We start from the raw sequence: 16,059 nt of genomic DNA on the forward strand, positions 1-16,059 counted from the left end.
CATTCATAATAAAATTCACTCCAGTATCCTTCTGCTTATATCATATAACTAACCCCAGGTTGTATTTTAAGAGACCTAGAATTAAAACCTGCATTATGCAAGATGTATTTAGATACTTTTCTATCTGAATATGTCAATGGCAATTTAATGTCACCATTTTGCAATCTGCTTAATTCACACCATAAAAGGAATAATCCGCATACGTAATAATATCAGATAATTTCCAAACAGCAGTTTCATATATCAGAAGTTTACCTGTCTTTGGTAGATGTAGTATGAGGTGGAAAGATGATGTACTGCACTAGGCATGTGTGGAGCACATCGTTATCAGCATCACATCTTGAATTGCCCTGCATCCAAATAAGGTGCATTAACAAACAGCTCCAACAAAACACATCTACCAATCCCAAATACATGGAATCAACTAGATTAAGACATTCAATGTGCAATGCACACAATGTAAATGATTAGCGTGGAAAACAATTTCCTTCACCAGTACTGAAGTCTTAAAGACTTACAGATTTATCTAATAGGCTCCATTCAGTTAGTTTAACTGAGGAAGAAGAAATGGAAGGGACCACAGATTCTTATTCTAACAAGACGTTTGGTTTCCTTAATAGTGTGCACATCACTTTCAATCAGAATGTTCAGATACCCAAGCAATGAACTTTCATAAAGTATACTCTCAGCAACACCCCCCATCCTTACCTTCATAGGTAACTCAATCACCATGGTGACAATGCCATCTCCAGTGGCAGCAAAGCGGAACCCTTCAGACAAACGAATTCTAAACATTGAGACAGACAAAACAGATGCAATAATGTCCTTGTAAACATTTATACTACAATTGTTGTGAACAGACATATTATATTGAAAAGAAAATTATGGGGAGGCAGCTGCATGATGGCAATGGCACTGGTCTAATAATCCAGGCTAATAACCTTGGTAAGTGGGTTCAAAATCTATTGCAGCAGATGGCAAAATGAGAATTCAATAAAATCTGGAATCGAGAGCTACAACAATTGTAACCATTGCTGTTTGTTATAAATCATAGGCAGTGAAAGAATTTTTAAAAAATGTTCGATTGTAAAATTGTATCAAAGTACATACAATCCGAACTAATGATGGTTGTTTAGCGATTCATGTATGTTAACAATTCCGAATTTTTAGCTCAATTAAGGTCCCCTCAAAGCCACTCACCTTCAAGATTCTGAAATATATCGTCCTTTCTTCAGCATTGCTGTATTAGGGGTCTACCTACAACACATGTACTGTAGCGGTTCATGAAGGCAGTTCACCACCACTTCTCAAGGGCAAATGGGGTTGAGCAATAAATGCAGGCCCAGCCAGTGAGGTCTATGTCCCACAAGTAAAGTTTTTTTAAAATCCTTTAATGGATCCTTATACTGATCTGGCATATAAGTGACTTCAGAATCATGTCACTGTCGTTGATTCTTCACTGCATTCTGAAATATTCAAGCAATTCACTCAGCTCTGTCACACCATGACAAAATCTAAACAAAGTAATAAGTGAGCTGCCAGACATGACCTAGGTATCAGCGGAGACAGCAGTGAATATTGCTCCGTTAACCCTGTGATGTTCTCATTACCCTCATCTACAAACTTGTGCCAAAAGTGGGAAAGATAATCCACAGAGTTTTCAAGCAATTTCCTAACATTGTCGGTAAGGTATGATTCCTTGAGTGTAACTATGTCCCAGATTCCACCCTACATCCTACTGAGTAACACCTCACTAGCCAGGGTCCTTGGCACACCTTCCTCCAACAATTTACCTAAACTTCACTCAGTCTAGTCTACGGTACTTGTTGCTCACAACGTGGTCTCCTCTACACTGGGGAGATGAAATACAGACTTGTTGTTCCTTCTCTTGTGTAGTGTCACTTGTACATGTTAGGAAATAATGCACAGTTTCAGTCCTATCAAAAAGCTCCCAATCAAAGACAAAAAAAAATTGTGACTTTTCATGATAAATGACGTTTTGTCTTTAGAGTGTAACTCCTCCAAACTAACGTTGAATATTGATCTTTCCAAATTACATGCTCACTTTCAGCAATCCAGATCTACATCATGAAATTCACAGATCTGCTTACAGAACCCAAACATCAGCCAATCTCAGTCTGAAAAACTTAGATTAAAGAGAACTAGATGCATCAAATTTTTGACATAACAAAGATGGCTTAAGTGGTTGTACAGAGGCATTTTCGGTAATTTCAGGATAGAGACATGATAGATATGACTAACTGAAGCTGTGCAATTTAAGCTTGGCATAAAGATTTTTTCAAGTATCAAATCATCAATTTTTGGAATAGACTGGATAGACTTAACAAAGCTTTCTTAAAATATTTTCTCCACAGACCAAAACAGTAACAATAATTATTTCTTACTCAGTGAGAATAGAAAGCATCTGTGCTGCAGAAGTGATGGGCACTGATGGGCCCAAACTTGGCTGCACAGACCATATCCAGCGTTGATGATAAAAGTAACGAGACAGGGAGGCAAGTGTGGAGGAAGCTGTGCGAGTAGTTGTCATTGTCGTAGCTCCTGACATAGATGCTGGATGTCCACTGTTGTCTAAGTTCAAGATAAAAGGAGTTCGATAGTCTGATGGAAGCTTCTCATACCTTGGAATTAGACATAAAATAGCACATGTTAAAAAAAGACAATATCCAGAAATTCTTTTTCTTGTTCGATATAAACAACTGTAGCAATCATGTCATATTTTCAGAAGCCAAAATTTCAAACACCAAAAGCTAATGATTGCTAAAGGGAGGCTGTGGTATAGTGATAAAAGTCATTGGGTTAGTCACTGAGAATTCCAGACTAATATTACAGAGACCCAGAAACAAAGAACTGCAGATGTTGGAAATCGGAAACAAAGGCTGAAGAAATTCAGCTGGTCTGGCAGCATCTGTCGAGACAAAGCAAAGGTAATGTTTCGGATCCAATGAGCCTTCATCAGACTGGATTGTAAGGTTGGTATATAATGGATGGGGGGGGGGGGGGTAAGGAGAAGAGGAGGAAGAGAAATAAGTGACAGGAATCCAAAAAGAGAACAGCAGTTAGTTAGGCAAACAAAGGAATGGATAATGATGAACCGAGGAGAAAGAAAGGCTGAGAATGGGGGCCATTAGCGGGTGATAATGGGTAGGCTATCATGAAAACACCTGATGTGATGACAAGGCCTGGGGTTGAGGTGGGTAAAGGGCATGGAAGGTGGTGCTTAGGCCCTATAATTATTGAACTCGATATTGAGTCCTGAAGGCAGCAGGGTTCCCAAGCAGATAATGAGAAGCCATTCTTCCAGCATTGCTGCAGCACTGCAGCAGGCCCAGGACAGTTTTTTGGGCAGGGAACAGACTGGTGTACTGAAGTGGCATACAACTGGAAGCTCAGGGTCACTTTTGCAACGTTTCACCAAGCAGTCATCCAGTCTGTGTTTTATCTCCCCAGTGTAGAGAAAACCACATTGTGAACAGTCAATATAGACTAGATTATGTGAAGTGCTGGTAAATCACTGCACCAAGTTGTGTCTGGGGTCTTGGATAGTGAGGAAGCAGTAAGTAAACAGGCAGCTTTCAGGACTCAATACTGAGTTCAATCATTTTAAAGCCTGAGCACCTCTTTCTATGCTCTCTACCCAAACTTTACAATACAGGCCTTGTCATCACATCAACTGTTTTCATCACAGCCAACCGATTTTCACCCACTAAAGGCCCTCATTTGCAGCTTTTCTTCCTCCCCAGGTCACCATTATCCATTTCTTTCTCTGCCAAACTGCTGTGTACTCTCTCTGGGCTCTGTTCCACCAACCATTTGCTTCCACTCCCCCCCCCAGACGCCTTTCCAGTTCTGAAGAAGGATCACCGGGCCCTGAAACATTGATGCTGCTTTCTCTGCTGCCAGACCTGCTGAGTTCCACCAGCAATTTCTCTCGTTGCTTGCTATTAATGTTCCAGGAACTTAGATTTGAATCCTATCATGGCAGATGGTGATATCTAATTTAAGTAAAAGGTGAGTCTAAAGCCAACCACGTAACAATTAGCAATTGTCGTAAATATCCTTTACGGAAGGAATCTGTCCTCGTTCCTGGTCTAGCCTGTGTGAGACATCAGACCCAAGGAATAGGTTCGTTCATTATTGCCTTGTGAATGGCCTAGCAGGGCTCTCTATTCAAGGGTAATAAGGGATGAGCAATGCTGACATCCCATGAATTAATTTTAAAAATTCAAATAGCATCTATAAAAGGATCCCAGATTTAAAACTATGCACAATTTTTCAAAGAGAAGGGTGTCTCCCACATGTGCCTATCCCCTTTTCTAAGATTTTTTGGATAATGTGTGACTCTTTGTAGTACTAGTATCACGTTACACAGCACTGCCAATTGTGTTCATACATGATCTAGTACAACAGCATTTCTTACATGGGTATTCAAGTTAGATACAGTCATTTGTGAACAACATTGCACTTGGTGATTAGATCATACCATAATTCAATTACACTGACTCAGCTGCAGAACTGGGAAGGTTGTTGCGCTACAGTAGTCGTTTCTCAATTCATTGTTTCCTGATCAATACCTAATGAGAAGCTTTTCCAATGGTTTTTTCAGAATTACAACACAGGGTCGATCAGAAAGTGCCAGCTGTGTGGCAGGAAGAGGAGGAGACTTTGAAGGAGAGGCATTCCCCAGATGTTTCCTCTTGACTTTTGGCGTTGCTTCTTTGCTTTGCACTCTTTGGGGAAAGCGAAGTGAAAGTATCTGATCTCGCAGTTCATCAACAATCTGCCAATATAACCACATAGAATATTCAGCACATGGTGCATGACAAAGTGATCAATTACTGTACCAATTACTGTATCAATATCCAGAATACTGAACGGTGTCACTCTCATTTGGATTGTGCAGAGCAAAACTGGAATTTTGCAATTCAGAATGGTGGAATTATATCATGATATAATTTACTGACAAATATAATAACTGTTTCACATCTAACATAAATAAAATAAAATTCGTCTGACATGAATTACCATGGTTTTTTGAAGCTTTGTTGCTTTAGTGCTTGCATTGACATATTTACCAATCAAAAGTCTGCTCACACATTCACTATTAATGCCCTTTCATCCTTGTTCTTCCTTCAAGGCATTATGGAGCCGTTAGTCTATCAGTATTGGAGGTTACAGACTCTCAAATGTGGTTGCTACTAACCTATACAAATTACAAACAGACGTGGATCATTAAGCCCTTCGAGTTAGCACCACCATTCGATAAAATCATGGCTGATTTGATTACAGTCTCAAGTCCCCATTCAACTATCCTAATAACTTTATATACTTAACTAACAAGGGAGTCGATGGTAGTATTGGTGATGCACTACTGGTAATGTCACGAGAACCAATTATCCAGAAATGCAAGTAATGTTCTGGGGGACCTGGGTTTTTGAGCTCCACCATAACGGATGGGGAAATTTAAATCTAACAAAACCGAGAATTATGGCCATGAGGTGATTGTTCTTACGGACTTACAGAAAAATATAGGTCCCTGATTAGTAAAGGGGCCAAAAGGGTTACAGGTTTAAGGCAGGAAAATGGGGTTCAGCACGTTAAAGAGAAAAACGGTAATGAAATCGTGAAGCAGAATCAATGTGCCCAATGGCCTAATTCTGTTCTTGTATCTTACGGTTAATGTACTCCAGTTGAAACTTGAGAAACACAGGTTAGCATGGAATATACAATACAATGTAACTTCCCACCACCTCATGAACATTTAGCAACTTGGAAAGATAACAAACGTACGTAATATCTTCCCTTTAACACAACAGCCAAAAATTGTAATCTTGACATTAGTATCAGTTTTGTTATAATACACAAGTGGAGAACAGGCATATTACACCTTGAATCTCCTCTAGTTACATTATAGTCATTATACTTTTCTGATACTTGATGGAGATACCCACAATAAATTAAACACCTTATTCTCTGCAATAGATGTAATTTCACTTTTTTAGGATATTTAATGGCTAAACTGAAAAGTCTCCCCAAGTCTAAATGTCATTCAGCCCAAGTAATCCATGGCGGCCTGAATTTTTCACACAAGCCTCAGCAGTACAGCAATCTATGTCAAGATGGCAGCAGAATAGGATACTTGAACCAGAGGTCATCCACTCTGCCCATTATTCCTTTTCTTTTCTTCCCCTTTTAGTGTTTTTTTTTAAATCTTCTTCTGTTTCAGCCTCTGATGACTCCCAGCCTGCAGTGACTGGCAACCTCCCAATCTGGCGTAGCAGCCTCCCAGCATGGCGTGGCAATCTCCTGCAGTGGCCCTCCCAGTGTAGTGAGGCAAACTCCCGGCCTAGTGCAGCAGCCTCCCTATGTGGCATGGTGATGCCTCAGCCTCCCAGCTTGGCATCCTCCGGGCCCAGTGTGGTGGTTTGAAGCAATTTGCCACCCTCATGATCCTCAAGTTCAAGCTTGGTGTGGTCTGGAGCCAAGGGCTCATGCAGACTGGCAAGTAGGGGCCAACGTGGTAACAGTTAGAAGACCATGGTTCTGAACTTCAATTTCTGCAATGCTGTACATCTTATTGCTCTACTTTCTAAGATCCTGTAGCTAGAGAAGCTGTGCCTAGGCATCTTTGTATCTAAGACGGCACTGCAAGTGGCGACATAGAAACATTTCACTATTCCCACTGAGTGTATGTGACAATAAAGGCTAATTCTAATTCCAGACGATCCTCAACTAATTTTAACTTCACCGATCATCATTAGTGCTATTACCTTACGCACTTTGTATGCTATGATCTGCCTGTACTGCACACAAAGCAAAAAATTTCACTGTACCTAGGTACATCTGACAATAAATCAAATCAAAAATCAAATCTACAGTGCATCATTAATTCATAATCAGCTCAAAGTCAAATCATTATTTGAAGAGAATGGTAGATAACAAAGTGTATAGCTGGATGAACACAGCAAGCCAAGCAGCATCTCAGGGGCACAAAAGCCGACGTTTCGGGCCGAGACCCTTCATCAGAGTGGGGGATGGGGTGAGGGTTCTGGAATAAATAGGGAGAGAGGGGGAGGTGGACCGAAGATGGATAGAGGAGAAGATAGGTGGAGAGAAGAGTATAAGTAGGGAGGGGATAGGTCAGTCCTCGGAGGACAGACAGGTCATGGAGGCGGGATGAGGTTGGTAGGTGGGAAATGGAGGTGCGGCTTGAGGTGGGAGGAGGGAGGAGGGGATAGGAGAGAGGTAGAACAGGTTAGGGAGGCGGGGACGAGCTGGGCTGGTTTTGGGATGCAGTGGGGGCAGGGGATGAGCTGGGCTAGTTCTGTGATGCAGTGGGGGGAGGGGACGAGCTCGGCAGGTTTTGGGATACAGTGGGGGAGGGGGAGATTTTGAAGCTTGTGAAGTCCACGTTGATATCATTGGGCTGCAGGGTTCCCAAGCGGAATATGAGTTGCTGTTCCTACAACCTTCAGGTGGCGTCATTGTGGTACTGCAGGAGGCCCATGACGGACATGTTGTCTGAGGAATGGGAGGGGGAGTTAAAATGGTTCGCGACTGGGAGGTGCAGTTGTTTATTGCAAAACGAGCGGAGGTGTTCTGCAAAGCGGTCCCCAAGCCTCCGCTTGGTTTCTCCAATGTAGAGGAAGCCACACCGGGTACTGTGGATACAGTATAGTACATTCGCAGATGTACAGGTGAACATCTGCTTAATATGGAAAGTCATCTTGGGGCCTGAGATGTGGGTGAGGGAGGTGGTGTGGAGGCAAGTGTAGCACTTCCTGCAGTTGCAGGGGAAGGTGCCAGGAGTGGTGGGGTTGGAGGGGAGTGTGGAGCGGACAAGGGAGTCACGGAGAGAGTGGTCTCTCCAGAAGGCAGACAAGGGTGGGGATGGAAAAATGTCTTGGGTGGTGGGGTCACATTGTAGATGGCGGAAGTGTCGGAGGATGATGCGTTGTATTCGGAGGTTGGTGGGGTGGTATGTGAGGACGAGGGGGATTCTCTTAGGGCTGTTATTGCAGGGGTGGGGTGAGAGAGATGTGTTGCAGGAAATGCAGGAGACATGGTCAAGGGAATTCTCGACCACTGCGGGGGGAAAGTTGCAGTCCTTGAAGAACGCGGACATCTGGGATGTGCGGGAGTGGAATGCCTCATCCTGGGAGCAGATGTGGCAGAGGTGAAGGAATTGGGAATAAGGGATGGAATTTTTGCAGGGGGCTGGGTGGGAGGTGTAGTATTCTAGGTAGCTGTGAGAGTCGGTGGGCTTGAGATAGAGACAGAGAGGTCCAGGAAGGTGAGGGATGTTTTGGAGATGGCCCAGGTGAACTTGAGGTTGGGGTGGAAGGTGTTGGTGAAGTGGATGAACTGTTCGAGCTCCCTTGGGAGCACGAGGCGGTGCTGATACAGTCACAGTTCCCATTATCTTTGAAGAGAATGGTTTCTTTTTCAATCCAAATATATATACTTAATCTATTGCTCAGAATGAACGGCATGTGAAGATGACAAAACTCAATCACAGGTTTTTTTTGAACCCTTAATTAAGGAATGAAGCTTTATTCTACTGATTCCTTATTGGACAGATTAATAGAAGGTAATGTCTCCATCCTGATTATGGCTTCCCTTCCAGTGTATAAAATCTCATTTAGTGACAACTACCCATTAGCAGAAGGTATGTCTTAATTATTTCCTACCTCCTAGTCACCTTTGCTAAGGTCAACCCTGTATCTTTATTCTCAATTGTCCCCAAGTTGGCTCTGACTTTCGTGTTTCTAAGATTTTACGAATCATCTCCCGAACATGGACTGTTTTGCGGTTTTGATCTGCAGAGCAAAACAGTGCGGCTGCTGGAAATCTAAAACAAATACAGAGCATGCTAGAGAAATTCAGCAGGTCCAGCACGACCTGTGGAGAAAAGTTCAGTTTCTGTTCTGAAGTCGTCATACCATACTCGAAAAATTAACTCTGAAAAACACTGTTCCTCTCTCCACAAACGCTGCCAGGCCTGCAAAATTCCTCCAATATTCTCTCTGTTGCCATATCACTCATTTGACTACAGGTCTGCTAACATTGCACACGTCAAAAATGTGGCTTTCAGGTCTATTTGCATCTGTTACTTATTTGTTGGCTATACTGTTTGAAATTATGGGCCTTTGAATTTGAAGAGGGCTAATCATGGAACAGTTCCTTCATCGGTGCATGTATCACAAATCAATGAACCAGGGTCTGTTAGCAGTCATGGAGAGAAATTTAAGCAACTAATGAGTTTATGAGTTTTTTGAAAAAATATTATTCATGGCTGGCTAGGATTCATTGTACCTCACTAATTCCTCTGGAGATGGCGGTGTTATGCTTTTTGACCCCCAGTTCTACTGGGAATGAATTCCAGGGTTTTGACCCCATGGCCATTAAGGAACAGCTTATAATTACAAGACAGGACGGGTGTGGCTTGAACAGAAACATGAATCTCGTGGCGTTGCTATTCGATGAGTGCCCCGGTCATTCCAGGCAGTAAACTTCATGGCTTGGAAGGTGCTGCTGGAAGAGATTTCGTAAGCTACTGCATCTTGTAGTACCAGGATGCTGCCTGGACTGGAGGGCAGGTCTAGTGAGGAAAGGTGGAGGGAGCTAGGGCTTTTCTCATTGGACCAAAGGATGAAATGTGACTTGATAGAGGTGTACAAGACGAGAGGCATAGATACAGTGGATAGCCGGAGACCTTGTCCCAGGGTGGAAATGGCTGTTATAAGGGGGCATAATTTTAAGGTGATTGGAGGAAGGTGTAGGGAAGATGTCAGAGGTAGGTTCTTCACACAGAGAGTGTTGTGAATGTGCTGCCTGCAGTGGTAGTGGAGTCAGATACATTAGGGATATTCAAGCAACTCTTGGATAGGCACATCGATGATAGGAAAATGTAGGGTATACAGGGTAGTTTAATCTTAGAGTAGGATAGTGGATCGGCACAACATCGTGGGCCGAAGTGCCTGAACTGTGCTGTACTGTTCTATGTTCTATGTACACACTGCTGCCGTCATCCATTAACGGTGAAAAGAGCCGAACGTGATGAATGGGGTATCAATCAAGCTTAGTCCATGAAGCAGCTCATTAGACAAATCACACACATACCCAGTAGCTGCATTTATAATTAATAAGCATGTAAGCCATTTATATTTAGGGAGGAGAGGAGGTGAGGTATCTTTTTTAAAACTCCAACTGCAAAATTACCATATCATTCAACAGACTATGGAATTCCAACCCAGAAGACAGCAACGATTGTACATAACATCCAACCCAATATACTACATACTTTTAAAGTTTAATATCCACATCTTCAAACTTTAATTATTGTCATAAATGATGCAATACTTACTTGTGCTATATCTGCTCTATCATCTTCAGAACAGGGATCCTAATTGTTGCCATATCGTTGTTAATTTCTCAAAGCTGCCTCTCCTACTTTCCACAGCATCTCCTGTTCAATTTATCCTACAGACATCACTGCATGAGTTCCAAGGTAATATCCAAATCCCAACCATGACTGATGGCTTCATCAATAGCCATCCCTCTATCATAGGGGCAGAAGTGGAGATATTTGCTGATGATGTTCAGCATTATTCCTGACCCCTCAGGTACTGAAACAATCCATGGCCAAATGCAACAAAGACTCAGCTTGGATAACAATGTGCATGCAATGTTCATGTGACACGTACCAGGCAATGACCTTCTTACAAAACAGAACTTAACCTATGTCGCTTGACATTTAATGGCCTCACCATTCCTGAATTCCTCACTATAAACATTGAGGGTTAATACCAACCAGAAACTGAACTGGACTAGCCAGAAAACAATGGCAACAAAAGCAGGTCAGAGGCTTAGGAATCCTGCAGCAAGTAACTTGCCTCCTGGCTCCCAAAAAGCTTGTTAACCATCTAGAAGGGATAAGTCAGGAGTGCGGTGGAATATTCTCTACTTGCATAGATGTATGCAGCTCCAACACAAGAAGCTTGACAACATCCAGTACAAAGCAGTCGCATGATTGGCACCACATTCACAAATGTTCACTGAGTCCACCAACAATGCTCAGTAGAGTACCATCTACAACGTCATACAGTGTGTGGTCTACAACACGAAATAGATCCTTTAGCCCACTGGGTCTGCACTGGTCAAAAACATGGTAAATCTCCTCTGCACCGCCTCCATTGCTATCACATCCCTCCTACCTCAGATTCCAGAGCTCAGCACAATATTCTAGCTATGTCCAAATCAACATTTTATATAGTTCCAATGTAAACTCCATGCTCTTAAATTCAATGCCTTAGCTAATAAACACAAGTATCCGATATACCTTCAGAGATAATGGGAACTGCAGATGCTGGAGAATCCAAGATAATAAAATGTGAGGCTGGATGAACACAGCAGGCCCAGCAGCATCTCAGGAGCACAAAAGCTTTTGTGCTCCTGAGATGCTGCTTGGCCTGCTGTATTCATCCAGCCTCACATTTTATTATCCCATATACCTTCTTAACTTTAACTACCTGCCCTGCTACCTCAAAAGGACCAGTAGTCATGTGCACAATGAAGTCCATCGATCCTTAGTGCTTCCCAGGATCCTACCATTCATCATGTATTCCCTTGCACTGTGTTACAAAGTGGAGATCGACTCTCCTCTGATCTAAAACTGAAATGCCCGGAGGTGTGCCACGCCCTATAATCTGTTAAAAGAGCCCCCAATCTGTAATAAAGGAGTGGTTAAGTAAAAATAAACTCATGACACTCTTTATAATCAACAAGTAACAATTTATTTCTCTAACTCCAGCAATGAACAAACTAACTAAACTATCAACAAACCAAATAAACCCCTTCTAACTACTAACAATTCCTGAATAAAACAAGATTATAAGAGTATGCTGTTCCGATAATTACAGGGCCCACTTGCACAAAATAAAACAAAAAAAAAAATTAGAATTTAGCCTTTCAAAATTACAGCCAGGTTTCGTCTTCCAGAACGTTCACCTTCTCTGTTGAATTCTTTTGTCAGGAACATTAACTATTTCTGCCCTAAGTACTTATAATTTAGATGGAGCTTACTCTAAAGACTTAGACTCACTGGGTCTCACAGAATTCTCCTTCTTTAAGAGCTGAGGCCTGTTCTCTTGGCAGATGACAGCTGGTTCTCCCCCAATTTTCTAAATGCCCATGATCTTTTATACCCTTGATGACATACCAATTTCTAACAATATGATTGATCCTGTATTATCAAAATACACAAAAAAGTTTAAATTTAATTGGTTATTGGTATCTAAGGGCCTGGTTTAAATTAATTGGCTAAATTCAAAAACCTGCTGTCTTGGTAAAAATGCTGCTTTGCCTGTTGACAGTACAGATATTTGTCCAAAAATGTGATAGTTGAATTCTTGTGTGATCTCACATTATAGAAAATCATGTTATAGGGAAATTGCTTCGGAAAATCACTATACCTTTACAGCAGAAAATTCACATTACTCAAACAGCATCCACTATTCATCAATTGCATTACAGCCAATTTACATTAACAAAACACACATTATAGCAGAAATCTGCACAGCCTTTTGATACGAATGTCACAATTCAGAGGCCTTGTTTGTCTGCAAATCCCCCAGACATCCTTTCTGAATCTTTCAGCATAGAAAAAGCACATCATCTTTTAAAGGGACAATGCTCTACTGTCCCTATCGCATGTTACAAACATCAACAGTTTACACGCACCAAATCCTAATGTCCTGCTTTCCAATCCACAAGTATTCTATGTATCAGTGATAATGGGAACTGCAGATGCTGGAGAATCCAAGATAATAAAGTGTGAAGCTGGATGAACACAGCAGGCCAAGCAGCATCTCAGGAGCACAAAAACTGACGTTTCTTTTGTGCTCCTGAGATGCTGCTTAGCCTGCTGTGTTCATCCAGCTTCACACTTTATTAACTTGTATTCTATGCACCTTCACATCACTCATTTGTCCTACCCGGTGCATCACTTCACACTTATTCAGATCAAATTCCATTTTCTACTGATTCACCTACTAGTCTACCTATATCCTTCAATAGTCCAAGATATCTTGCTTACTGCCTGCTACACTAGCAATTTTTGTACCCTTTGCAAACTTAATGATCAATCCTCCTATATTCAAGTCTAAATCATTTATATGCACCACAAACAGCAAGAGCCCGACACTTATCCCTGTAAGACAGAGGCTTTCAGTCACAAAAATACCCCTCAACCATTGCCCTCTACTTCCTGCCACTCAGCCAATTTATGATCCAATTAGCCAACGACTGCTCTGCAGAAACTGCAAGTTCTCAACCACTGACAACTACCATCTACAAGGACAAAGCCAACAGATATATGGGAACACCACAGCTTGCAGGGTTCCCTCAAAGCCACTCACCATCCCGATGTGGATATATATCACCATTCCTTCAGTGTCACTAGGTCATATTCCTGGAACTTCTTTCCAAATAGCATTGTGGGTGCATCCACGCCAAATGCAATGTAACTATTCAAGTAACAGCTCACTACTACCCTGACCAGAGCAGTTAGGGATGGGTAATAAATGTTGGCCAGCTTGTGAAGCCTGAACAAACAAAGGAACTACAACATTCAAATGCTAGCCAACATTAACATTTTACAAACTGTATCATTATTACCTGTCTTATTATTAAATGCTAAAATATTTCACTTTCAAATGTTCAAGAAAATTACCCTCATCAATTTGCCCTGCACTTCTAAAAGATTGCACAACTGTGCTAATTAACTTCTGGATTATTTCCAAAGCTTAAATATATTTTCGGGGGAAACATCACCGCTTGTTATTTTTAAAAGAAGTAAATATCATCTCACAAAATGGTTACAAGCTACAACCAAGATAATAAAGTGTGAAGTTGGGTGAACACAGCAGGCCAAGCAGTATCTCAGGAGCACAAAAGCTGATGTTTTGTGCTCCTGAGATGCTGCTTGGCCTTTGTGGCAAAAGATACAATTGTATCTGAACAACTGTAACAAGTGTAGCAGTAGTTAAATTATTTTATTAACAAATATGTTTTGAAACCAAACAACAAGGTGAAAGAGACAGCATAAACAAGGAAATAAAATAATCAGAGAGCCAAAAATATTTTTCCAAGTCTTGTAAAATTAAGAAATCTCCAATGTTTTTACACAATTTCTTATTTGGGTCTAAGGCACTCTTTTGTCAAATCTACAATCTTTGGCTCCTGCATGAAAAAAAAATGCCAATGCTATACCAACATCAATGTATCAATAGGTCCTCAAGCATTTCACAGAGGGCCGAGGAAGAAAATTTGATGCAGTTACTTTAATAGACATTGGTGTAGGTATAGCTAACCAAAAGTTTGAATGAAGAGGTAAATTTCAAGGATTACAATCAAAGACAATAGTGTAAAGAGAGTTTGGCCCTGGGCAACTGAAGGCATGATCACAAGTACGCAGATATAGGGAGGGGCGGATCACAGATACAACAAAAAAAATCGAAAGTGATTTCTGTGAGCTTGTTTAAAAAAGTAAATACCCAAATATGAGGCAAATGCTGTTCCAATACTAAGACTACCATTTCTACATCTGACAGTCCTCTGCTTCACTGCACAACTCCATGCTCTCAAATCATACCTTATTTCTAGCTTGAGCTTGCATTCCAATAGGAAAACCCAGACGAAGGACCATGCATGGAGCTTTGGAAATAACGCGGACAAGATAAAAGGAAGAAGGAGGCTGATCTGTTCCACTATAGATTAAACAAACATTACTTCGATCAGAAACATTTTAAAATTATGAAATACGCTGAAAATACAAGACAGCCAAAAAAAAATTAACACTCATCTACTATTCACAGCACAGAATGAATTCAATGTATTATTCTAGTGAGACACAACTCCTTTAAACTGCTCTAAAGCAATTGACCAGTCTTAGTAAAATGCTATTATTTTTGGCTAGTCCTGAACAATACACATTACACTATCCTCAGGAACTCTGAGAAACCAAGTATTTTAGCTTCACCAAATTGTATAACTGAAAAAGTATTAAAGAAAATGAATGTTTACTTGTAATGAAGCTTGACGTAGGAGTATCCTTCTACCAGCACAAAGCTGCTCCAATCCCGCAGGAGGGATGTTAATGCAGAGAGAGAGATTCGACACTGGATGGTACTGTAGCGGCCATTACTTCCTGGTGTGTGGATATGCTTTGGCACTGGGCTAAAGGGAACAGGAAAAATCAGATTTAAAACAAGGCAGAGCATAAGTCGTAATGTTGAACTATGACTGGGGCATACACAGATTTAAAAGCATATTTTCCTTATGTTGGGTTTTTTCTTTTTGTTGCTAAGAATTAAACTCTTTGGAATAAGATCATGATATTAACAGTTCAAGATAGGAAAAACATTGCTTCCCATCTCTTGAAAATCTGAGGGTGAGTATACATTGACTAAATGAAACCAGGTGAGACAACACCAACTTACATATCGTGTTCTAGTAGTATGCCAATGCGATGCATATGAAGCCACCGCTGCCAGAAGCTGGCATCCATAGACAAGATAGGCTTCCAGTAAGAGGAAAACTGGGATTGGCTGGAGTCCTTAGAGCCACTATGTTGCAGTGACAACACCTAAGGAAGCCACAATCAATGTTTACAAACTTCTATACAATCAAGACATTCATAATTAAACAACACAAATTGAACTTTAGCAATCTGATATTACATAAACACTACAAAATACATGCTTTAGAGTAGCTAATTACTCCAGAAAAATGGCACTTTAGCTGTAGTGATACGAAATAGCATGATAGGAGAAAAGAGCTTTCTCACCACATAAAATCCCTTTCCCAAAATAAATCCTTCTCTCATTCATATTGGAGAAATAAACTTATTTTAGATAACTGGATAATTTCAAAAGAGCAAAATGACTTCTTACCATGATGTATTCGTTCTTTGTTGTGCTTCATCTTAGTTTTCCCACCCACAGCACTCCTACAGTCCCTGCCATAGGGACTTAAATT

The 16,059-nt window shown here is 41.1% G+C and overlaps 1 protein-coding gene across 12 annotated transcripts in view; it reads right to left on the bottom strand.

Annotated features, from left to right (window-relative positions):
- The window catches only part of szt2 (SZT2 subunit of KICSTOR complex), a 238,193-nt gene that overhangs the window by 202,788 nt on the left and 19,346 nt on the right, over nt 1-16,059 (bottom strand). For all 12 annotated transcript variants that reach the window (XM_048538804.2, XM_048538813.2, XM_048538805.2 and 9 more), the window contains exons 12-18: nt 15,522-15,667; nt 15,106-15,258; nt 14,675-14,789; nt 4,596-4,801; nt 2,406-2,642; nt 709-787; nt 256-350 (exon numbers count right to left, since the gene is read on the bottom strand). In XM_048538804.2, coding sequence (XP_048394761.2) covers nt 256-350; nt 709-787; nt 2,406-2,642; nt 4,596-4,801; nt 14,675-14,789; nt 15,106-15,258; nt 15,522-15,667 — 1,031 coding nt within the window. The remainder of the gene's footprint in view (nt 1-255; nt 351-708; nt 788-2,405; nt 2,643-4,595; nt 4,802-14,674; nt 14,790-15,105; nt 15,259-15,521; nt 15,668-16,059) is intronic.

Source organism: Stegostoma tigrinum, chromosome 8, assembly GCF_030684315.1.
Source record: "Stegostoma tigrinum isolate sSteTig4 chromosome 8, sSteTig4.hap1, whole genome shotgun sequence".
NCBI lineage: Eukaryota > Metazoa > Chordata > Chondrichthyes > Orectolobiformes > Stegostomatidae > Stegostoma > Stegostoma tigrinum.